This window comes from Theobroma cacao, chromosome 7 (assembly GCF_000208745.1).
Source record: "Theobroma cacao cultivar B97-61/B2 chromosome 7, Criollo_cocoa_genome_V2, whole genome shotgun sequence".
NCBI lineage: Eukaryota > Viridiplantae > Streptophyta > Magnoliopsida > Malvales > Malvaceae > Theobroma > Theobroma cacao.
In genome coordinates this window covers 2,944,825-2,966,963 of record NC_030856.1, presented here as the reverse complement: position 1 = coordinate 2,966,963, position 22,139 = coordinate 2,944,825, and the positions used below count along the sequence as shown (strand labels likewise).

Below are 22,139 nucleotides of genomic sequence, written 5' to 3'. Positions count from 1 at the left end.
ATGTTTTTATAGATAATAAAGGGATGATTAAAGTATAATTATAAACGTAATCATATTATATATACATATATATAATTTATACATATAATAATAAAAAAAATTAAAATTAAGCAATGACAACCACCGTCACTTGCAAAATTCAAAATTCATAAGTGATTATGAGTTGAAATCAAGTTATTGTATAAAACAATTGGTTAAGTGCCATAACTAATATATAACACACACATTCATTGGAAGAAGAAAAGATATTAATCTTACTTCCAATCAAAATCTTAATAATAATCATAATAACATAAAAGTTAATTTTAGAATCAACAAAGCAAACATAAACTCTGTTTAATCTTACCTTAATTTCAAGTCAAAATTACATGTTCAAATGAAACTTTGAATATTTCTTAAATTGGGGAACCCCCTTGAGCTAGCTGCCTCAACTCACATCTTATCCCCTCTTCCCCTTCAAGACTGAAAACCGCTCCAAAACATTAGCATTCTTGAGTACATATTCTAAGAAATGTGCAGCAATGCAGCTGCACTAAAATCACAATCTCCTTCACTCACTTTCAAATGGGCTAAATTGAAAAAATTAGGAACATGATCAGCATCAAAATTTTCTGCACAAGAGATGCTCTTGGAACACAAGGAATGAAAGAATTTAAATATAAAATCTTCTAAGAGCAATCATGTAAACGATGGAAATTCAAAACTTGGTAGTACCTGAAGAGTGCCATGTGATAGTGTAAGAAATTTGGCGGAAGGACAAAGACTTTCCAATAACTTAAGTGTGCAGTGAGCAAGCTGAACCTGTCTGTGCAAAGGTCCCTAGGGCATAATCTCAACCCGAGCGTAACACGGAAAAGGTAGGCTACAGATTTCAATTTCGAATAACGAATCACTCCACAACTTAAAAAATCGAAGATTTGAACAATAACGAATCTTTAGACAATAATTTGAAGCTACATGATGGTAAATAGTTAGTGTATGCAGAGTGAAAATAGAGATAGTGACGCCATTGATTTTATTCCAGGAGCATTTGTCTACAAGCAACTCTTTAAGGACCGGACAAGCAGAAAAAAGTAGCTGAGCGGAGTGCTCGTTTTGAAATTTAGCACATATAAGATATAAAGCTTTAAGCCTGGGAAAGCGTATGGAAGTAGGAATGTTATATACAGGGGGAGCAGCAGGAGTCATATATAACTTCAAAGAAGTGATCAAGGACAATGCACTGGATTCCCAAATATGTCGAAAAGAAAGGTCGAGCTCTGCAAGTTGATGCTTCGCTGCTTTGGATACCAATGACATTGGCATCATGACGTTGGAATAAGTATAGAAGGGGCCATGCATATCCAAGTGAAGACGAAGTTTTCTTATGCATTCATTGTCAGGAATGAGGAGCTCTCTTTGAATCAAATCCAGGAAACTAGTTGCCTCCTCCTCCTCCTCATTCCATGGATCGAAATCAAAACTAATGAAGTTGAAGGAAGTCCACAAGCATCGCCATCTTTTCGATAATGCAGAAGTTCTTACAATATCCTTTGCTGGAAGATAAGAAAAAATTTGATCAAGAAGTTCATCAGGAAATTCACTAAATCGATTCTGAATAATCAATTTAGTTGACAAAGTAAAAGAATCCATGTTGTCTACTCTATTTATCCCACCTGAAAGAAAAAAAAATCGATTCTTGATGTATATGCATACAAAACTTGAAATTGTCAACATTATTATGGAGATTATAGCTTAATCTCAAATTGTAAGAGATTCATGACAACAAGGAAGACATATGTATGCTCAATTAACTGATATTGAAATTCATCCTTTGTGATTAACAATGCAAATTAAAGATCAACAATGCACTAATTAAGGCAATTAATCTATTTGTAACTTTCACTTGTTTGTGAAAAAATTTATTATAAATCAAATGATCAATAACAAATAATTTTCTGAGAAAAAAAAATTGTTGCAAGCTCACTATAAGATGAAAAAAAAATACCAAAAAAGAGAAGGAAGAGAACAGCTTACCAGATAAATTTGATATATTCAATTGAAAATCATTAGAAAATAACTTAAAATTAGACAATACAGGCATTAGAACCCCACTCTATACCTTTTAATTTAAAATCAACTTTCCCAAACACCTGCTGCAATATAATTACAATGTTGTTGAATCTTTTTAATTGACTCCTATTCACAACAGCATCTTATAGGAATCTAATCTTGGAAGCGAATTCAGGTTCCTATCTTTGATATTGGAAATGAACTCAGGTTCCTATTTTCATAGGTTTTCTAACATACCCATGTCTATAAAATAGATAAGGAATGTATGATAGGTAGGATGAATTTAAAATATGCTCTGATATCATACCAAATATAGATAACATATTATCTTATAGTATAGATAAACCTTAATAATTATAGGAGCATCATGGCATTAATCAAGGAGATTTTTTACAGACAAGTCTTTAACCCAGAAAGGATATTCACAGACCAGATTTATTGATTTCAATGCTCTCAGTTCCTACTCTATTCTTGTTAGATTGTGTCTCATGCTCCCTTCCGCTTCTGCATTTTCTTCTTTGTCTTACTTGAGGTAGACTGAACATAAGTTGTTTGATATGCTTTGATAATAAGTCGAATATGAGGATCATCTGTCGGAATTTTAGTTCGCATAATATTTGCGGACTTGAGATCTCCACATGCCAAAAGGGCTTGATACATCCTGCAAGAAAACCCAACAATTCAATCTATCAGAAGGTGCATATTGATCTATCTCCCACTCATTCTGATCCTGAAACTAAACCCCTGCCCTCAACCCCTAGCGTCAAGCCACACTGTTGATGCAACAACCATGTCCAGCCTTAAGATTAGCAAGGCTGGGAACATGCATAACAGAGACCGAGGGAGGATTACTAACCCTAGGTATGATAAAATATTGTATGAAAGGCCAGCCAACTGGTATTCTTTCCAAATGAAAAGAGAGTTCTGTAAATCCTTTGCGTTTGTACAAGCCATAAGGAGAAAATCAAGACTTTTCCGTGAAGGGATAACGCCTATTTCATCTTTTATAGCTTGAAGCAAAGCTAGGCCAAACCATAATTCTTTAGCATCTCCTTCGGCGATCAAAGAGAATACCTGCTCAATCAAGAAAGGTACCCACAAAGTTATAAACACATGCAATCAAAATGCTAATAAATGACAGAATCATAATTAATATTTGAAATATTACAGTAAGTCAAATAAACATATAGATAAAACAATAGAAAACTAAAATGCCTAAAGTATTTACCAACTAGAATTTGATACAATTCATAAATTCATTTGGAGATAGAAGACTTAGAAATCTTGGAAAGTTTTTTTTTTTTTCTTTGTTTCTACTTCTAATGATTGAGAGCAACTACCAAGAATTCAAGGTTGGCAACTACAATACAAGCAAGAAGTCTACTCAAAATTATGAGAGAGAATAGGAACAAACCTCATCACAAAGAAAGTCTATACCCAAATCATCATTGTGCAACTTATCCTTAAGCCGCTTGAGCAAATCAACCGTAGATCTAAATCAAACATGGAATTAACAAAAATTAACTAATGCAAATCCTTCTAAAGTAAAAAAAGAAGGAAAAAACAAAAATGATATAAAGAGTTTAGCTAATAAGAACACTAGGTAAATTAAATAAAACAACCCAGAATAAATATTGTGTCATCTAACCTCAAATCCTTAATTTTAACACAATGCAAAACTATTCTGCAACAAGCATCAACCCAATAGTCTGGATCATGCAATTCTTCCAGTAGTTGAAGCAATGTACTCAACTCTCCCTCTAAATTAAAATGCTCCTAAGAGATAAAAAGGAAAATATATAGCATTATTGCAGTTAAAGGAAAAAGAATACAAAGGTACTATTGAAAACTTACAATGAGAGATATAACAGCTTTAGGCTCCAGAGTGTCCCCAACTTGCTTGATTTCTTTGTAAATGTTTAATGCATCACACATCTGCCCATTTGATGCAAGGGCTGAAACAAGTGCACTTTTGATTTCCTTTAAGCTTTTAAAAGGTATCCCCTTGTCAAGCAGCACCTAAAATATAAAATTTATCTTTTGAAATTACCAGAGACAACAAAAATGAGTGTAATACATAAATGAAAGTTGAACTATAGTCCATAATAATTTGCTTCTTGAACAAAAGATTTAGGTTATGCAGTACCTAAACTACATTCTTTTTGGTTCAAAGTGCTCATTTAACCGATGTGACTTTGATAGGAGCTAACTGCTGCATACAAACATACCTGTTTAGCCTTTTCAAATTGCCCACAGGTTGCATATGCATTTATAAGGGCCATAAAAACATGCTTTGTAACTTGAATTCCAGCACTTTTCATTTCTTCGTAGTACTACAAGCAATAAACAAGTTATTTTATCAGTTTCAGTAAAATTCACAAGACATGATGCTTTTACAAGTTACTCAATGCCAAACCATCAGTTGCATTAAAAGAAAAACAGCATAAGTGAGTTTATCAATGCAAAAGGGACTAGGCAAAACATGACGCTTTGAGCAGACTATAAAAATTCAAACCACCTTCGAAATATCCTCTTCACAATCACAATTGCCTATTAGATAGCTGAAAGTTTGAGCATCTGGTTTGATATCTTCACATTCCATTTTCTTCAGAACCTTCAATGCAGCACTAGAGTTTTTCTGAAAAATATTTGACAAAAAAAAGACTACTTTAATTTTAAGTATATCCTTCGAAATAAACCTGGGGACAAGGCACTGCAGCAAAGAATTCATAAAATTTTCCTTGTCAAAAATTTCTTGCATTTACTTGCAGTTTTGCAGAACTTATATTTCATGTCAGAGTAACAACTTTGCTAGTATCCTTGGATGATGGCATTAACATCTCATGATTAGGGTCCATGGCCCATCTGTGAAAAGGCCACGACTTAACTATGTAACAAATGGGCAATGCAAGAGAAGAGTATACATAAAAGGCAACTTATCATTCACACTCTCTTTTCTCACAACCTTGAGACATATGGCAGTAAGAACAGTGCCATAACTCATGCAGTCATGCATAGACCAAGGACCAAACTACAAATTTGTAATAAAGAATACGAGTTTCCCCAAACTAGAAAGAATAGGAAAAAAAAAAGAAATAAAATAGTGAGAACATTCAAGATGCTGAAAAACTTACCTCTCGAAAATATCCTGCCATTATAGCATTGTAAATACTAGCTGTAGGCATCACTTTCATTTTCTTCATGTCATTGAGCATTGCATATGCACCTTCAAACTGCATTGAGTAGAAAAGAATATATAAAATCACATAATTAAGCTTTCAACCATTGGACAAATTAGTTTGGTACAGGACAGTGTAGAAATAAAATGAAAGTAAAACATTGACATACAGCACATGCTTGCACGCAAGAGAGACAACAGAGAGAGGGGAACCGGATTGCAACTTACATCTTTCATTTTCACACTCAAACTTATCATACTCCTGAAGGTCTCACTGTTTGGCTTCAAATTATGGAGGCAAATCACTGAATAAATTTGCCGAACCTTACAATGAAATAAAATGAAAAGAAAAGAAAAGGGTCAAAATAAACAAAAATTATCATACTAGCAAAAAATCAATGACAAGAGAATCTGAATAATTCGATGGACCAACAATGCCCGGGGTAATTTTTCAGAATGAATCAAAGCCCTTTGCCTTTAATCTTAAGCAATATCAAATTCTAACAAACAAAGTCACTAAAACATAAGACAACTTTATTACATTTTAATTGAGTAAATATATTTGATGAATGAACCTATGAGACTAATATATACATATGTGTGTGTGTGTGTGTGGTACTTAAAGAAAACAATAAAGTAGAATAGAGTTTGAATGTTTGATATATCGTACCAAATGAAACTCATAGCTCTCCTCACTAGCATACAATATGCGATGCAGCGTCTCTATAGGCAAGCTCAAACCCAGTTCACACATCTCATTGACCAGGTCAAGGGCGACATGCACCTGCAATACAATAAATGAAACATTAATTATGTTAAAATGCATAAAATAACCGCTCTTATCTTGTCTTCTAGGGCCCAAAGATTTGGCTACACAATAGGAAGTCACCTAACCCATCCCTTAAAGCTCCCCTATCTCTAGTTAGGACCTTACAAAACCCAGGTATAAATCCCACAAGATTTTACCATCAAAAGTTTCTTTAGAAAGTTATTTAGTACTAAATGAAAGAGGCAATCGCATTAGAGCAATTTAAATGACACACTTGTCCCAAAAGACTTAAAATTTGGTCTTTTTGCTCCTTTTACTGAAAAAATTTGGTCATACCTTGTGGAAATCACAGCAATAGGTAATGAGCATCTCATATGATGCAGACGAAGGTATTATCTTGAATTTTTTGTGAAAGCTTTTGAATTTCAGAAAAGTATCCTCAACCTACGAAAGACAACAACAAGTGTAAACAGACATAAACTAATAAAATTGAATAAGAAGCTACAAGACAAGAAATCGACTTAATTTCATAACAGAGAACCTTCTGAACTCCCAATTTCAATTTATAGTTAAAAGGACCTACTGGCAACAAACATTTACAAACAAGATTGCTGACAACCAAGATGTAATCAATAGTTTTAAGCATCAACAAGAAAGAGAGCATATCACCTCATAAATCTCAAAATGATCGACAACGGGGATTGGGATCAGGTTTGTGAGTTAAGTAAGTTGAGGGCGGCAACCTGGGCAAAGGCAAAACGGCCCAAAGAATATGGGGTGGTGCTGGACACATTTAGGAAACCATCTTTGGGGGTAGTACTAGCAGCTTCTAAGAAGAGCAGAACGGTTGAGGATTGGAAGGCGCCAGCTGGTGGGGAAATGAAATTTAATGTAGATGGAGGAGCAAAAGGCTGTCCTGGGGAGGCAGGGATCGGAGGGGTGAGGAGGGATGAGAGGAGTGATGTAAAAATCATCTTCTCTAAAGCTATTGGGGTGGATGACTCAAATTTGGCAGAAGTAATGGCAATTAGATAGGCTTTCTTGATCTTCATCTCATCTAAATGGTGGCAAACACACACTTTAATTGTGGCAAGTGATGCGACAAACGTGGCTAAGTGGGTCAATAACCCTAAAGATGTCCCATGGAGGCTAAGGAAGTGGATACTTCACATTGAAAGGTTAAAAAAGGATGTTAGAAGCTGGGAGGTGAGACACACATTTAGAAAAAACAATCAACTGGCGGATAGCCTGGTGAAATCAGGAGTTCAATGCAATGAGGACTTTCTACAAGTGATGGATTAAATGGCTGTGTTTTGGTTCTAAGGCTCAAATGCATTGTCTCAATTTTTGTACAGATATTCTCTGGTTTGGTGAGGCTGTTGCTGTTATGTTTGTAAATGCAGGTTACCGGAGGGGCTTTCTATTTGCTTTTGGTTTTACACCAGCTGGCTTGGGGGGTCTGCATATGGTTTTTGTATGTATGTGCAGGGTGTGGGCTGTTAATTTATGAGTCATGGTCAACTGGGGATGACATCTTGCATCAGAGGAGTATTTATGTGATCACAATATTTTTGTTGTACAGATGATTAGGGAATTACACGGGTATAAAATCTCTAGGAGAAGCCATGTGAGGAGATTTTGAACTGTTTTACTCAATTGTGTAAAACAGAACAAAATCCTTTTGTAAGCTAATAGAGGTGGTCTTTTGCTACCTCTGTTCCTATTATACATCTGAATTTTCAAAAAAAAAAAAAGATAAGGGCAGAAAAGATTATGCTTCTGGAAAAGAAGCCTATGATACTAAAAAGATACATAAGCAATTGCAGAGCCAAAAACGTATCTTTAGTTTTTACCAGTTTTTCTATCTCAAGGTTGTTTCAACCAACTTGAGGTCTAGTTAGTTTCACAGCATTGAGTTCCCTACTTCCCATGCAAACGACCAGGTGAAATTATATGGTCACCAATTGTCAGAACACTATATTCCTAACAGAGTTTCAGGTGCCATACACTAAAAGGCAAAATTAAATGTTACCTTTTAACAAACAGGCAAACTGCATGTGTTTCATAGAATCATGGCCTGAAGGAAATTACAAGCAGCTTTCATGAGAAATTCCTCACCTTTAAATTAGGAATGCTACTAGCATAACTAAGTATGAGCCTTGAGATATTCTCCATTCCATAATCTGCATTATTAAATTTACCATATTAAAATGCATAAAAGACCAGATGCAAAATTTTGTCAAATATGTAATCTTTCATCAGAACTTAAAGTGTTTCATAAGAACTAAAGTTACAAAACCCGAATCACATGCTTTATACATGATAGTAGAAACCGCAATTATGCATGCACCAAACCCAACTTGGACATCACCATGAAATTAATTGCCTTAGAAAGTGCTACTCCTTAACAATGAAAATGTAATTTTTGAATATTTACAGTTTCAAAGATACAAATCAGTTATCATCTTGAGTAGAGAATCAGATCAGTTATCAGTTGTCACCAATAACTTTACCAGACAAGATTGAGGAGCCTAACACATTAGAGAAAAACATGAGTATATCATGAGCATACCACAGCTTTTGAATGCCAAAAGGAACTTCTCAGCAAATGACTCCAATGAAAGTCTTCCCAATGACTTAAAGATATTTGCAACTTTGTTCACAGATGAAATTCTTTTTATATCAATAATCTCTAACAGTTGCATGAGGTCCTCCTTCCTACCACTTTCACAAAGTGCTAACAAATAGTTTTCTGCAAGAGAAGAACAAATGTTGCAAGCTCAATAATGGTAAAATCACATCCCTAACCCTCCCAGGAAAAAGAGAAGGAAGAGAAAAGCTTACCTGGCAAAAAAAATTTGATATATTCAATTAAAAATCATTAGAAAATTACTTACAAGACGATACAGACATTAGAACCTCGCTCCATACCTTTTAATTCAAAATCATCTATCCCATCAGTAGCCGCAATATAATTACAAAGTTCTTGAATCTTTTTTTCATTATTGACTCCTATCCACAACAACATCTCATAGTAACCTAATCTAGGAAGCAAACTCGGGTTCCCATCTTTGATAGGTCCACAGAAAAAAAAGAACTCTTCTACCATTCCCCTATCAATAAAATACATAAGGAATGGACCAATAGTTTCCTCTTCTACCTGAAATCCTCGTTCCCTCATTTTTTTGAAGGTTCTAAAAGCCTCAGAAATATGTTCTAACGCAACATCTTCATCATCACTGGTCCTAGCGTTCTCCAAGCAAAGTTCTATTAATGCATTGTACTCTTTCAAACCAGTTTCTCTTCCTAATTTATCAAATACCTCCATCGTAGCTTTTGTCCCCAATTTATCTCCACACATCTTTATTAACCGGTTAAATCGAATAACCTGGCTTGTCTTGAAAACCCATTTCTGTTTCCTTTCACGTGAAACTTCTTTCTGCATGAGTGATGTTTTATTGTTAGACATTGATAGCCATGGTATGGTCAATGCTCTCCCTGAGTCCTTTGAACTGTTCACAGAACCATCTACACACAGAATAGAACACAGGACTTAATCCACAATAAGGGACCCAAAAATGCTTTTCCTTTTGCAAAAATAAGAAAGAAAAAAAATTTAAGTTTTCAATTTATCGATTTAAGAAGGTAAATAACTGCAAACTTAAGATTTCAATTCATATTTTAATTAAGGAACATATTCTACTTGTATAAAATCCATATGCAAGTAAAATATTAATTTGGATGATAATAGCAGCTTACTTGCAGTCTCAGAAATCATTAAGTAAGTTAGCATCCAGTGAACATATTACCTTACAAAAGTAAAACAGGAAAACATTCTACTTGTTTGGTGTTCATACGCAAATACAATATATTTGAATTTGCATAACCAATGAGTAAATTTTCGAGCATTCTTCTTGATGCTATCCATTTGCAGTTAAAATCTCTGATCACATAAAAGGTAAAAATGGACTCATTCAATTAAGCATGCACTGGGACATTCAAATTTCACCTATTTCTTCTGTCGGAGAGAAAAGTAAGTACACCTTAATTCACACGCTACTACTAACAAACACTTACCGCAAAGTAAAGAAGATACCTCTTGTGTTAATTCGTTCATTGAATCCTCTGCATTAAACACAACTTAATCAAGACTTCAGTTTTTTCACGAAAAAATGATACATTTCACTGAATTCTCCACTAACCAGAAACCAAACCAACACAACAAACCAAAACCAAAATCCAGAAAGCTACATTTTTCACTTAGAAACAAAAGATTTTGACTGAATTCTCTACTACAAAGAAACTAAACCAACAGAAAGAACAAAACACAGAATTCAAAAAAAAAAAAACTTCATGTTTCACTTAAAAGCTACATATTTCAATGAATTTTCCAATACCCAGAACCAAAAAAAAAACTCACTTTAGACTTACCCACTTCGCTAAATTCTCCAAAATTCGGAATCCAAAAAGCAAAAACAACATTTTCCTCTCAAAAAAAACAAAAACTTTTAACTGAATCCTCTAATATCCAGATAGCAAAACAACACAAAAAAAACAAAACCAGAATCCAGAAAACCAAGATAAAAAGAGCCAACAATTAAAAACAAACCAGAGAGTGAAGCAGAGTCACGCAACAGGTTGAAGAGGCTACCATCGGTTGGTTTCTTGATAGCTATAGGTGAACGTTTGGAGAAAGAAGCGGGGGAAGATAATGATGAAGTGTCAAGCGAGGAAACGAACTCTTTTAGAGATTTGTCACGGGCGTCTAAAGAGGAGGAGGAGGAAGAGGAAGTAGAAGAATTTTTAGTAGCTTTTTTAGCAGCTCGAAAGAGAGAGCTCAGGGTTTTGGCTTTCGAAACTGTCATTTGAGAGAGCCCGCCCCGCCCTTGGAGGTGAAGGTGGAGGGGAAAGGAAAGGGTTTTGGGTTTTTGTTGCTGTAACTGTTTTTTATTTATCAAAATTTTTAAAAAGTGTTTTTTGCCTCTTTTTTTTTTTTAATCAAAGGATTTTCTGGTTATAATCCATATTTGTTAAATAAAAAAACCAAATAATTAAAAATATCAAAACTTTAATAAAACCCAGTATGAATTTTTATTCATTTCTTAAATAAAACCAAGGAACAATAAAACAGAACTTTAAGAAGTGCTTTTGGTGTCAACAGCAGGGGGTTTAGGGGGATATTGTTTAGGTTGATCAAAAGTTTGGGTTTTCTGTAAGATGTTGTTCAGTATTGGGCCAAAAGGAGTCTTTTGATCATAGACTTGTATTAGCATTCTGCTTTAGTGCTTTGGACATGCTGTAGTTCACAAGCAATAGACAATAGTTTACCTGAATCTTGCCTTGTTCTTATGTGTTTTGGTTTTCTTTTATCAAACTTATAGTTTTCCTACCCATACTAACATGATAACTTTGATTCAGTTCTTTTCAACAATCTCTCTTTGATGAATCAATGCCTTTACATCAATGCAAGTTGCAGCCAATGTATGAATTAGTACTCTCTTAGAGGTCTGAAACAGTCAAGATTTCAGAAAACAGTCATTTCTACTTTGTTTCCTGATAACAAAATCATGTTCAATGAACTAATCCACTCAACAGCGCAAATGAATTAGGACCTGTTACATATGTTTTCTACTAGCAAATTGACCTCTCCTTTCTTCGACATGGTACAATGGTTTTCATTTTCCAAGTGAACATTTTCCTCCATGTTCAAGAAGTTAAAGTTGTAATACTTGCATTGCTGCTGCAGCTAGTGAATGTTTTTTTTTATTCATCTTAGTTTACTTGCTTTTATCAGTTTGCTTCGTTGTACTGTTCTTTAGAGTTAATACCATCTTAGTGCTGTCCCATGACGTGTAAGATTGCATGTAAGCTTGTTTAACACTTGTTAAGCTTGGTTACAAGTGTTCATCTTGTACAACAGAGTCTATAACCTCTGTGTTATCTTAATGAAGAAGAATGACTCTTTGTTAAATCTCTACTCTAGTTTTCTGCTTCATATCCTCTGCTTTGTTACATTAACACAAGATGACACACATGGTAATGGATGTCATCCCCCTGGACCGCCTAAGTTTTGAGCTTCCATTGTCTGTACCAGTTCCATTTTAGAATCAAGGTGAGAGATCAACCATTTCCTTGAAGTCCGCAAGATTTTCTCTTTTACTTCTCTTCTTGCGCAGCATGAAACCAATGCTAGCAACTGAGGATCCATATCCATTCTATAGGAACAGTGGAGTATGAGATGAACAATGTTTTCCTCTCAATCATTTGTTTATTTTTCTCAACTTGAGCTTATAAAGATGAGAAATGAAGAACTGGGAAACTTCAGAGATATAAAAAATCTGAAGCAACTGGAAAAGAAACAGGCATGTGATAATATTGAAAGCAATGGCTACTATAACAGCCATAGTGTCAATATAATCGTGATGAGGCAAAACAGCAATAATGCCTGTCATGAAGGCTCCTGCAGTCGATTGTAGTGCTATGTATGTAAGAAATGAGGCCAATGCTAGGTAAAATGGGTAGGATTCTTTGCTACTGATAGCTCCCCAAAATATGAGGCAAGCAGCTGTTGTCGAACAGGTCATTGCAATAATATCGTAGATGACAAACAATCCAAGGGTTTTGCTTGCATTTAGAAGCGCCAGGCCTTGGTTTGGACCATTCTGGCTGTAGCCACCAGGCATTGTGAATGCTGCCGCAAATGTAACAGTTGTGATTAAAGTTGTTACCATCAGGAGGGTTTGACCCATTTGCTTATAAGACTGCATTTTGGCATCTTCTGCTTCTTGGTTTGCACTTGGAGGAATGTTTTCTCTAATATTCCAAGTAGGTGGGGAGCTGAATTTTCTCCATATGATTGAAACTGTCTTCTGCAATTTAATAGTGATCAAAATTTTCAGACAGCACGTGTGAAGCTTCATCAACAATTATGGGGAATGAATTAGTCTTGCATATAACAGCAGCTAGAAGTGACTGACAAGATTAAAGCAGTGCATTGCGTGCCAATTTCTCATAAAAACATTATAGCTAGCCAAAGATCTACTTACTGTGGGAACTGTGAGACATGATTCTCTGATTGAATGATCAATATCAAAGGCAGTTTGGCCCTTTTTGTTCTTGGCTCTTCGATCCACTCTTTTATCCCATATCAAGTACCGCACAATCCAAGTTTTCCTTCCCATAGTGGCCAGATGCAAAGGTGTATTTCCATCCTCATCAGGTTGGTTTATGAGCCCCTCTGTTTCTGCTGTTTCTAGCATATACCTGATGACATTACCTTTCCCACTAAGGATGGCAGCATGAAGAGCATTACGCCCACATAAATCAACAAGTTCTGCAGAATCTGGACAATGTCGAATAAGCTCCTTTATAATGTTAACATGACCGCTGCTAGCCGCAACATGAAGTGGTGAGTGACCATGTTTGTCCAATACATATGCAACAGTATTATCAAGTTCCAGTAATTGTTTCACTGTGTTATTGTCTCCTAGAGATGCTGCATAGTAGAGACAGGTTCTGCCATGATGGTCAACTTCTCTGATCAGCTCTGGTTTGGCTCTTAGGAGGACTTGCATGATACCTTACATTTACACACAAACTTTCTTAAGATAAACAGAATTTTAATAGTTTAATCACATGAGTGTACTTATGGGAGGATATGAATTACTCCATAAAAGCCTAAACAAAAGAAAGAAATCAGATGCTCCATCAAGAGGAAATAGTTAGCAGCTCTAGAAATCTACAGTATCTGTTTTAGTACAGAAACTAGAATTTCAGGAGTTGTGAAACAGCAGAAACTACAATGTTAATGTGTCAAGTTCTAAGTACTAGCTAAATGAGCCAAACATGAAAATTACCATGATGCCTCTCAATCACAGCAGCATGCAAAGCTGTTTGGCCTTCTGAACCTCCATGAGCTGGGGCCGTAGTTGATGTCAGAATTTCATTCACTATCTCTAGCATTCCTTCTCTAGCAGCAAGATATAAAGGCGATTCACCAGCGGAATTTTCTAAAGAAGCCAACTTAGGATCAACCTTCAGCAAGAGCTGAACCACACAAAGATGACCATTCCTGACAGCCTCATGCAAAACGGTGCTGTTCTCCCTGTTTCCCATGCTCAGAATCCCAAACTTGCCCATGATTTCATCTTCACGTCCTCCCCACGATGAAGAGAAGATTGCTCTTACCAGAAAATCAAGTATAGAGAAATGACCTGCCCTTGCAGCAATATGTAGAGGTGTATCTCCATCTAAGTTCTGCTTTATCAGGAGGGAAACACACCGGCCACAGATCTCAGTGACAATACCCTTGTGTCCAAATTTCACAGCAATATGGAGGGCTGTGTTTCCCTGGGGAGTCACCTTAGAAAGTATGCCTGGATTTTGATGAAGAAGATGTTTGAAGGAATCAACTTGGCCCAACTTGGCAGATTGGTATAATCTTGGATCCATTGATTCAATATCTGGTACCGGTAGCATACACAACCAGCAAAGGTTCATCTTGGGTGTTTTATTTAATTTTAAGGCTTCCCAATGGTAGCTACAAATGTGAACAAGTTGACTTGACCCATACTTTTAGGGGCCACTGGAAAACAATATCCTTCAACATTTTCCACTTTAAATTCCTTCCATCACATAGGAGTTAGACCTGTTTCAAGTTGACAAGTTCAATTCAGACTCAGGAAAAAAAAAAGGTAGTTGGTTTCAACTTCAAATTTCTTCCATTAAACAGTGTCAACTCAATGTGTCATATCTTGATCACCATAAAATATCAGTACAAGTTACAGACTGAACTACTCTGAACAAGACAATAATACATATAATAATAATAATGTATTAACTATAAAAGTTGGTCTATTTCCCACCTAGAAAAGATTGGATTACTTGTTCTCATAAATTTGTCTTGTAAAGTGCACATGTTTCAACAAAATTAAAATACATACATTGACTTAGTATTTTTAAAATTTATATTTGAATTGAGAAAGGTAACAAGTCTCCGAATGAAATTGTTAAATTTGTTATCAATATCTTAACCTACTACTTAATATACAAGTTACTTGCTATCAAGGTAAGGAAAGATAGAACACAAAAGTCAAATTGTGAATTTAATGTTTTAGAAAAAATAGAAAGTCGAACCAAATAATCAGTCCCTTAAAGTTGTACTAGTGGGAGATACTTTCAACAAGTTGTGTGCAGCAGTTTTTTTTTTCATTTAATCTTTTATTTTTTGTCTCAAGAAATAGAGAATATCCTGACATGCCAAGCTCTCATTTTTTACCAATCAGGAATCTCTTATTACAATTAGTGTGGAAACTTTCTGTCATCATGGTACACTGACAATTGACCTGGATACTTTAGGGTAGATGACATATGAAAGAGCTGGACATGAATTTAACACACAGAGGAAGAGTTTTATGCTTTCTAGCAACAAGCAATGGCAGATAACAAAACATGTATCTTTTACTCTGCATAATGAAAACAGTTGCACCAAAGTTGTAACAGACAGAACATTGAGATAGACCTGAAACGTTGACTGGATATATTTTGCAGAGGTCATGCCCAGCAAGATTGGTGCGGATATGTTGCAAAATCAAATCAATGGCAACATGATGATCACCTCCTCTGGGGCCAAAGGAAACAATTAACAAAACCTACCAAGCAAATGCAGGAAAACAAAGCATATTATTGCTGCTCGTAGCTTCCACTGATTCCTCCAAAGGCACCTATTTTTATGAATAAACTCTAAAATCATCAAAAATGGACCTTACAATGTCTACAAGAGGTAAGTATGGTTACTGTTTAGTAAGCAGCAGTAGTGATTCTTCATTTCGAAGGTAATCCACTGCCTTTCCAGAGTAATCAATTACCTATAGTTCTGTCCAGACTCGTAAAATTTATGAATCTCCTGCACATAAGAGAGGCACCCATGTTCATGAAAAAAGTCTAAAATCATCATACAACGACTTTACAATGTCTACAAGAGGAAAGTATGCTAACTGTTTAGTTAACAGAAGTAGAAACTTCTTAATTCCAGAGGAAATTTGCAGCCTTCCTAATCATTGACCTAAAGTTCTGTTCTGACTCATAGAGTTAGGAATCTCCTGCATATGAAAAAGGCATGCATGTTCATACAAGGGCTTCACAATGCCAACGAAAGCTAAGTATGCTTACTGTTTAGTGAAAAGCCCACCAGAACCCAACAACAAAAGTACAAAAATCTTTCATTTTTGAGCCAGACCACCAGGCCCAACTTTAGTAAATATGGACTTCATCAATAGATTAATGTTGACTGAAATCATAATCCAAGGGTCCAGATCTTTTATGCACTTTACAATTCTCTATAACTAAGTGCATGCAATAGTTTCCTTAACTACCATCATTGTTCCAAGGGACAGCAAATTTTTCGTTGCAGTTTCAGTTCAGTTGTGTACTTAACTTTGCATGATATCAGCCTTTCGTCAGCAATCAAACCACCAAATGTCTCTATACCATCAATGTTCACTAAAACATCATCGGTTACAAATAAAAACTGTTGGGAAACTTATTCTTCTTCTTGTATTCTTCTCTCTGGTTCTCTCACTGACAATTCTCAGCAGCAATCCAATTTCAGAGAGGAAAGGTGAAGGTTTTTACTCTTACTTCATGATTTCTGAACTGGGTTTTTTCAATTCTTTGGTGTTTTTGATGTTGCATGTCCATACATGTTTATAACAAGAGTAAAGTTTTTAGAATTAATGAAATAAGTGACAGTTGATTTTTGTATTCTGTAATTTCGTTGGATTATAAAATGGGTGCAAAGATTGGTTTTCTAAGAGCAGAAACTAGTTAAATGACTTAATGAATGCAGTTCCCAGATTAATTTCTTGGTAGTGTTTACAATTCTGTGTATGGTGTTCTTTTTATTTGTTTTGGGATAGTAAATCTGCTAATTTTATGGTTAGCATGGTTTGTGAATTTCTAGGAAAGAGAGATTTCTGAAGATTAGATTATCTGTGTGATGATATAGCTAGAGGCCCATGTTTTGTTTAAACAGTTTTAATTGTGGCAATTGGGCTGATTTTCTGTGTAATTTTGTTCTTACTTTTTGTAATTTTATACTATATAGCTGATAGTTTAATGTTGTCAATTACCTTCCAGTTCCACTTCTACATATTTTGTTTATTGCTATTAAAGGCCTGATGTTTCATGGGAATTTCGTATGGAAATTTCAGATTCTCACAATTTGCAAAAAAAAAAATTTGGTGATTCATTTGCATCTTTCATTTACTTATATATCTCACTCATATGAATGATTGCTTTCTTGAAGGTAAGAACAGTGGAAGCATGGCCCATTTTTGTGGTGCTTCCACAAACTAACTATGGTAGATAGTTAAATACATACGGAGAATGATTTTCTTCCTTCCAAGGTATCTATTTAATTTTCTCATCAACTGCGTTTAAGATGAAGTTTACAACCTGATGCCAATGCCAGAAAGTACATGGGGCTTACCAATGAAGAATACTTTCTTTGATGTTCTCATCAACTGCAATTAAAATGTGTTAGGTCAGACTACGAAATGATAACCGTATGGCTTGCTAAACATGAAAAAACAGGCAAGTAAATCGTGTCAAAAAAGAAGTATACTCAAATATTTTCATCCAGGCTTGTCTAGATTTAGAAAGGAAGTGATATTGCATTTCTTTTATAGAAGTATATTTAAAAAAAAAACCTTTCCGTAATATGAAGATTCTCAAGTGAATCATGTAGAGACAAGAAACTTTGACAGGTAGTGCCTGTAATCTTGCATGACATAACTGTGAGTCTAGAAGTTAATTCATTCTGCCTGTACCAACTACACCGTGTCAATTTTTGTCATTAGATGTGTGCTTATGCATATGCACACGGGACTGCATATCTATTTGCCGGCAGAATGTAAGCAACAAAACACAATTTAGCCTTCCCAGTTGTACACAATACCTCTGGCTGATGACATGCAAATTGCAAAGTAATTTGGACTGTATGATGTGTGTCATGTATTTTTAACATAAATTAGTCCGGACCTATAATTGAACACTTCCATCAAAAAAAAAAGAGTTCTCTTAAAATGATTGTTTTTTCTTTAAACATTTTTAACGGCCATAAGAGACCCGAAGTTTGGAGGATGCCATTTGTGGTATTGTTTTCACTTTTTTTCCTTGTGTTCATAAGTTATGGACATGTTTTTCCTTATTTTTTCACATGATTTCTCCCATTCTGAACTGGAGAGTCCTTTCCCTGTTTTGTCCTGTTTTTGCTGACCTGTCAACTTGTCTATTAGACAGTCTTCAATTCTCCTCATGAATGTGTTTGTGTTCATTGTTGACACTTTCAGCTTGAAAATTGATATATAAGGAAATGAGATGAAGGTTGACCTTGAGCCTTCGGTTTGTGGTTTTTATGAAGAGAGCTTGATATAGAATATTATCACACATAGCTGGCTATATATTCTCTTCATAAGACACTTTCAAAAGTATTGATATCAATGAATATTCTAACCTGTGATGCTTTATATGATACGGTGTAAAATGGAGGAAAAGAGAAAGAAATTGATGATACACATTATTATTTGCTAACCATGGCATATATTTGGTTGTCGGTTACTAGAAGAGGCACAATCTTTAATTACTTGTTAACCTTCACGGCCAGGTCATTAAATTACTTCTAGAAAATCCTTTTGAACCATAAAAATATAAAACCTTACTTTTACTGATTTGTTAAACAGCAATTTAGTATAAAATTTACCATTTGAGCTTTCTTTCTCTCCTGGGATTCTTTGTCATCTGTTCCAGTGCAAACCTACCACTTGTCAAAATGCATGAACTCCTGGATTGCCACTTTGAAGAAAAGGTTGTTGTTAGATGAGCGTTATAAGTTCTGGAGTTCTCTTTCTACCTCATTAGGAAGTGGTCTCTAGTCTCTTTTTCTCAAGGGCAGCCAGACGAACCAGATGAGATCTGTGAGTCCCCAAACCCCTTCTGTTGTTTTCTTGGCATTCGATCATTCATCTATAAATAAAAATTTATGTATGTGACATCCTTGCTAATTGAGGCAAAACTTTATAACTTGAGTTTAGGATGAGCTGTGAAGAATTGCAGTTCACTTGCTCATGAGATTGCAATGTTTTTGTTGTCTAAAAGTTGTAAAATCGATATCTTTCTGGTTTTGATGCCTTTATTCAAAAATTTGATGGACTGATGAGGATTCTTGATTAGGAATTGTGAGTTGTGGCTAACTTTACCTCATGGTTGGAGACATTGGACTTTTGGTTCTTTAAAACCAAGGCTGTGTTAATATCGTTCCCTATGTTGATCACAGCTTTTTATAAGATTACTTGTTTTATGTGACCAATGTTTTGACATTATATATGAAGAAAACTAAAATATGGATGACTATTTTGGAAGGCTATGAAATAGGCATGAAATTGCTTTGATTATAGTGAGATTGAAAGAATAGGCTTGCCACACCATTCAAAAATCAAACATAGACCTGTTGCATTTGAATTTTGTAATGTGTCTTCCTCCTGCATTCTCTTAAGTATTTATTGTTCGTTTTTCTCCATCTTTGCTTTCTTGATAGCATTTTGGTTCCTTTGTTAAATTCCTAGAATTTTCTTTTGCAATACTACTTTTAACTGTTTCATGCCAACGCATTTATTATGCTACTATAATGTCTATGTCCATGCATGTCTAGACTAATGGCCTTGCCCTTGATCCAGGTTCTGCCTGTAACAATGATGTGTCTGTAACGTAATTTAAATCTGTTACATCTCCTTGAAAATTGCTTCACTTATCAACTTTTTTAGTATCACCCACCAATGAGGTTGTGTGTTGCGTGTTGAATGGAAATGCAATGATACTCGCAGAACTGTAAATAAAAATTCAATGAGATTTTTTACTTTTCCTCTATCTGTTGCCCTCATTTTCAAAATAAGTTTTTGTCAGATTGGAAATTAGTGTGTTTTGATCTTACAAAGAGATTTTAGAAAATCGTTCCATTTTCATGTATAAATATTAGCTATCATTAATCTCAGCACTTGTTATGGGAAAAAAGTTGTTGATGTCTTCTGCATGTTTAACTAAAATAACTACTAGACTTAATCTTGCAGATGGTTCCCATATGTCAATCTTAGGACAGTTGTCGCTTTTTTATTGGACAAAGAAGGTGAAGAGAGGTTAGAAATGGGTGAAACAGGTGACGAATGTGCTCATTGCATAACTGATAAATGGTATGAGGTAGAATATGCAGAAAATGTGCTTGCCAATATACTGTCAAGGCTTCCAGTTAAGTCACTTTTAGCATGCAAATCTGTTTGCAAGCACTGGTGTCAGTTGATAAGTAGTCAGGCTTTCATTGATTTGCGGCTACTGTGGTCTAAAAACCACTCCATTTACATAGTTTATCCTTACATGGATATGATGATGACATTATATTTGGTGAAGGACGGTGATGAAATCACTAAAAGAATTACCTTTCCGTATTGTGACAATCTTTCTCCCCTTGCCATCATTTGTTCCTTTGATGGTCTGCTCTGTTGTATCAACTATACCTGGAAGGTGGACTCAGGCATGATAGTTGAGGATGTAACTGATCTGGAAATCCGCATCTGCAATCCTGTCACTAGAAAGGCTCTATTACTTCCGAAAGGTAGCGCATCCGAAGAAAAACCTTCCATTGGAGTTGCTTTTGGTCCACAGATCAACGAGTACAAGATATTTCGATTTTTCTGTGCCAAGCGCATATCTCTTGCTAAACGTCAATCCCGTGCTAACCGTCGTCAATGTGAGGTATATTCATCGAGCACTGGATCCTGGAGTGTTATAGGTCGTGTACCTTATTGTCCTATGCAATCTAGCCATAGCCCCCTGGGGTCCAACCATGTTTTTGTCAATGGAAAGATATATTGGTTCATTGCTTCAGACGAAGATCACATGACCCCTGGCTCTATCCTTACAGTTGACATCGACGAAAACTTTGGAACTATTGAGCTTCCGAAAGAGGTCACTGAACACTCATACTTGGTTGATCTTGAAGGCGGTTTATCCCTAGTTGCTGTATATGATGAAGATGAGATTGTGAATATATGGATTTTAGAAGACAAGGATAAGCCTAAATGGGAACTGAAATGCAGTGATCCTGTTCCCTTCTCAAATGATGAATGTGTTGAGTTTGTAGTTGCAAGGGAGAATGAAATTTTCTTTATAACTTCAAATCATTATTATATTTATGATCTGGACCAGAGGTTTTGGAGGGAGCTTGATTTGAACGACACTTCTGAAAAGAAATTTCCAGTTGCTGTTGCATACACAGAAAGCCTTCTCTCATGTAAGTCATAAATTCATTTCTGAATGTTATTTTATGTTATGATGGACTTATTGACACCATTTTATGGTTTAAATCCTAGTCTGATACCATTTAGAAACAGTTTGAAAGTCTAATAGAGACCAGCCAGACTTTAGCTTTGATTAGCTATTTTCATGGACTTAAACATAGATGCATTTCTCTTCATGTTGTAAAGCAGAAAAAGGAAAAACAGGCAACATGAGGTCATGATTAGTTCTAATTTATATATAAGTTAACAATGCTTGAATCTTCTTCCCTTACAGGTGATGGACGCATGGATCCTCAGACAGAGGACATTTCCAACAAAAGGAGCATTTAAATAAACAACTCTCTGTATATCTCTTGTTATCTTTTGCTTCTTTTACTCGTTTGTTACTTATTCATCTTGAACTCTGAATCAACATAATCTTCGTATATTTATTGCAGAAAGGAGCTTCAGAGGATGAACAAACGTCTCCAACTGTCTTATGTTCACCACATGGAGATCTTGCACCTTTCTCTTTGCCATGAGCAGGCTCATAACTTGTGATCGTTTGTCAACACAGACGATCCTTCTTCTGGGCAATAATGCTCACCTTCTTTATTTTCATGTTATGATGGTGTAAGGTTGTCTGTGCATCTGTTTTATGTCCGATGACTTATTTTAATTTGACAATAAAGATATCGGTGTTTATCTTGGCAAATGTGATGTTACCTTTTCCCTGGATGACCTACCATTTCTGATCCCTAAACTAAAAACCAATAAACAAATTTTTGGTCATGTAACTGGTCTGTGAGCTTAC

The 22,139-nt window shown here is 35.4% G+C and overlaps 4 protein-coding genes across 7 annotated transcripts; 1 reads left to right on the top strand and 3 right to left on the bottom strand.

Moving 5' to 3' along the window:
- LOC18593664 (putative FBD-associated F-box protein At3g50710) lies at positions 337–1,632 on the bottom strand. Its single transcript, XM_018124200.1, has one exon. The coding sequence runs from the start codon at positions 1,630–1,632 to the stop codon at positions 820–822; it is 813 nt and encodes a 270-aa protein (XP_017979689.1). The 3' UTR covers positions 337–819.
- On the bottom strand, positions 2,357–10,943 carry LOC18593663 (pentatricopeptide repeat-containing protein At4g04790, mitochondrial). Its single transcript, XM_018124455.1, has 16 exons — positions 10,609–10,943; positions 10,077–10,124; positions 8,931–9,527; positions 8,572–8,751; positions 8,118–8,182; positions 6,336–6,443; positions 5,901–6,014; positions 5,459–5,554; positions 5,187–5,285; positions 4,571–4,690; positions 4,281–4,385; positions 3,907–4,071; positions 3,701–3,828; positions 3,467–3,545; positions 2,909–3,126; positions 2,357–2,713 (listed from the first exon to the last, which is right to left on the bottom strand). The coding sequence occupies exons 1-16, from the start codon at positions 10,862–10,864 to the stop codon at positions 2,539–2,541; spliced, it is 2,553 nt and encodes an 850-aa protein (XP_017979944.1). The 5' UTR covers positions 10,865–10,943; the 3' UTR covers positions 2,357–2,538.
- LOC18593662 (protein ACCELERATED CELL DEATH 6) lies at positions 11,866–16,061 on the bottom strand. 2 transcript variants are annotated; one of them, XM_018124462.1, is made up of 5 exons: positions 15,767–16,061; positions 15,520–15,649; positions 13,856–14,646; positions 13,046–13,578; positions 11,866–12,868 (listed from the first exon to the last, which is right to left on the bottom strand). In XM_018124462.1, the coding sequence occupies exons 3-5, from the start codon at positions 14,496–14,498 to the stop codon at positions 12,260–12,262; spliced, it is 1,785 nt and encodes a 594-aa protein (XP_017979951.1). In that variant the 5' UTR covers positions 14,499–14,646; positions 15,520–15,649; positions 15,767–16,061; the 3' UTR covers positions 11,866–12,259. The 2 variants fall into 2 exon arrangements, with proteins under 2 accessions (XP_017979951.1, XP_017979949.1); XM_018124460.1 differs by having other exon boundaries at positions 15,520–15,903; positions 15,996–16,061.
- LOC18593661 (putative F-box protein At5g52610) lies at positions 16,367–22,066 on the top strand. 3 transcript variants are annotated; one of them, XM_007020979.2, is made up of 6 exons: positions 16,367–16,617; positions 17,305–17,404; positions 18,807–18,973; positions 20,123–21,339; positions 21,621–21,690; positions 21,784–22,066. In XM_007020979.2, exons 4-5 carry the CDS (start codon positions 20,196–20,198, stop codon positions 21,674–21,676), a joined length of 1,200 nt encoding a protein of 399 aa, XP_007021041.2. In that variant the 5' UTR covers positions 16,367–16,617; positions 17,305–17,404; positions 18,807–18,973; positions 20,123–20,195; the 3' UTR covers positions 21,677–21,690; positions 21,784–22,066. The 3 variants fall into 3 exon arrangements, with proteins under 3 accessions (XP_007021041.2, XP_017979957.1, XP_017979956.1); XM_018124468.1 differs by lacking the exon at positions 18,807–18,973; XM_018124467.1 differs by lacking the exons at positions 17,305–17,404; positions 18,807–18,973 and having other exon boundaries at positions 16,389–16,617.

Coding starts and splice junctions, on each gene's coding strand:
- LOC18593664 (XM_018124200.1), bottom strand. CDS start 1,632: ATGGATTCTTTTACTTTGTCAACTAAATTGATTATTCAGAATCGATTT.
- LOC18593663 (XM_018124455.1), bottom strand. CDS start 10,864: ATGACAGTTTCGAAAGCCAAAACCCTGAGCTCTCTCTTTCGAGCTGCT. Junction 6,015..6,335: donor ATTGCTGTGATTTCCACAAG/GTATGACCAAAT, acceptor ATTGTATTGCAG/GTGCATGTCGCCCTTGACCT. Junction 2,714..2,908: donor AATATTTTATCATACCTAGG/GTTAGTAATCCT, acceptor GTTTTCTTGCAG/GATGTATCAAGCCCTTTTGG.
- LOC18593662 (XM_018124462.1), bottom strand. CDS start 14,498: ATGAACCTTTGCTGGTTGTGTATGCTACCGGTACCAGATATTGAATCA. Junction 13,579..13,855: donor TGTGATTGAGAGGCATCATG/GTAATTTTCATG, acceptor TGTAAATGTAAG/GTATCATGCAAGTCCTCCTA. Junction 12,869..13,045: donor CATGTCTCACAGTTCCCACA/GTAAGTAGATCT, acceptor ATTAAATTGCAG/AAGACAGTTTCAATCATATG.
- LOC18593661 (XM_018124467.1), top strand. CDS start 16,493: ATGTTCACTAAAACATCATCGGTTACAAATAAAAACTGTTGGGAAACT. Junction 16,618..20,122: donor TCCAATTTCAGAGAGGAAAG/GTGAAGGTTTTT, acceptor TTAATCTTGCAG/ATGGTTCCCATATGTCAATC. Junction 21,340..21,620: donor CACAGAAAGCCTTCTCTCAT/GTAAGTCATAAA, acceptor CTTCCCTTACAG/GTGATGGACGCATGGATCCT.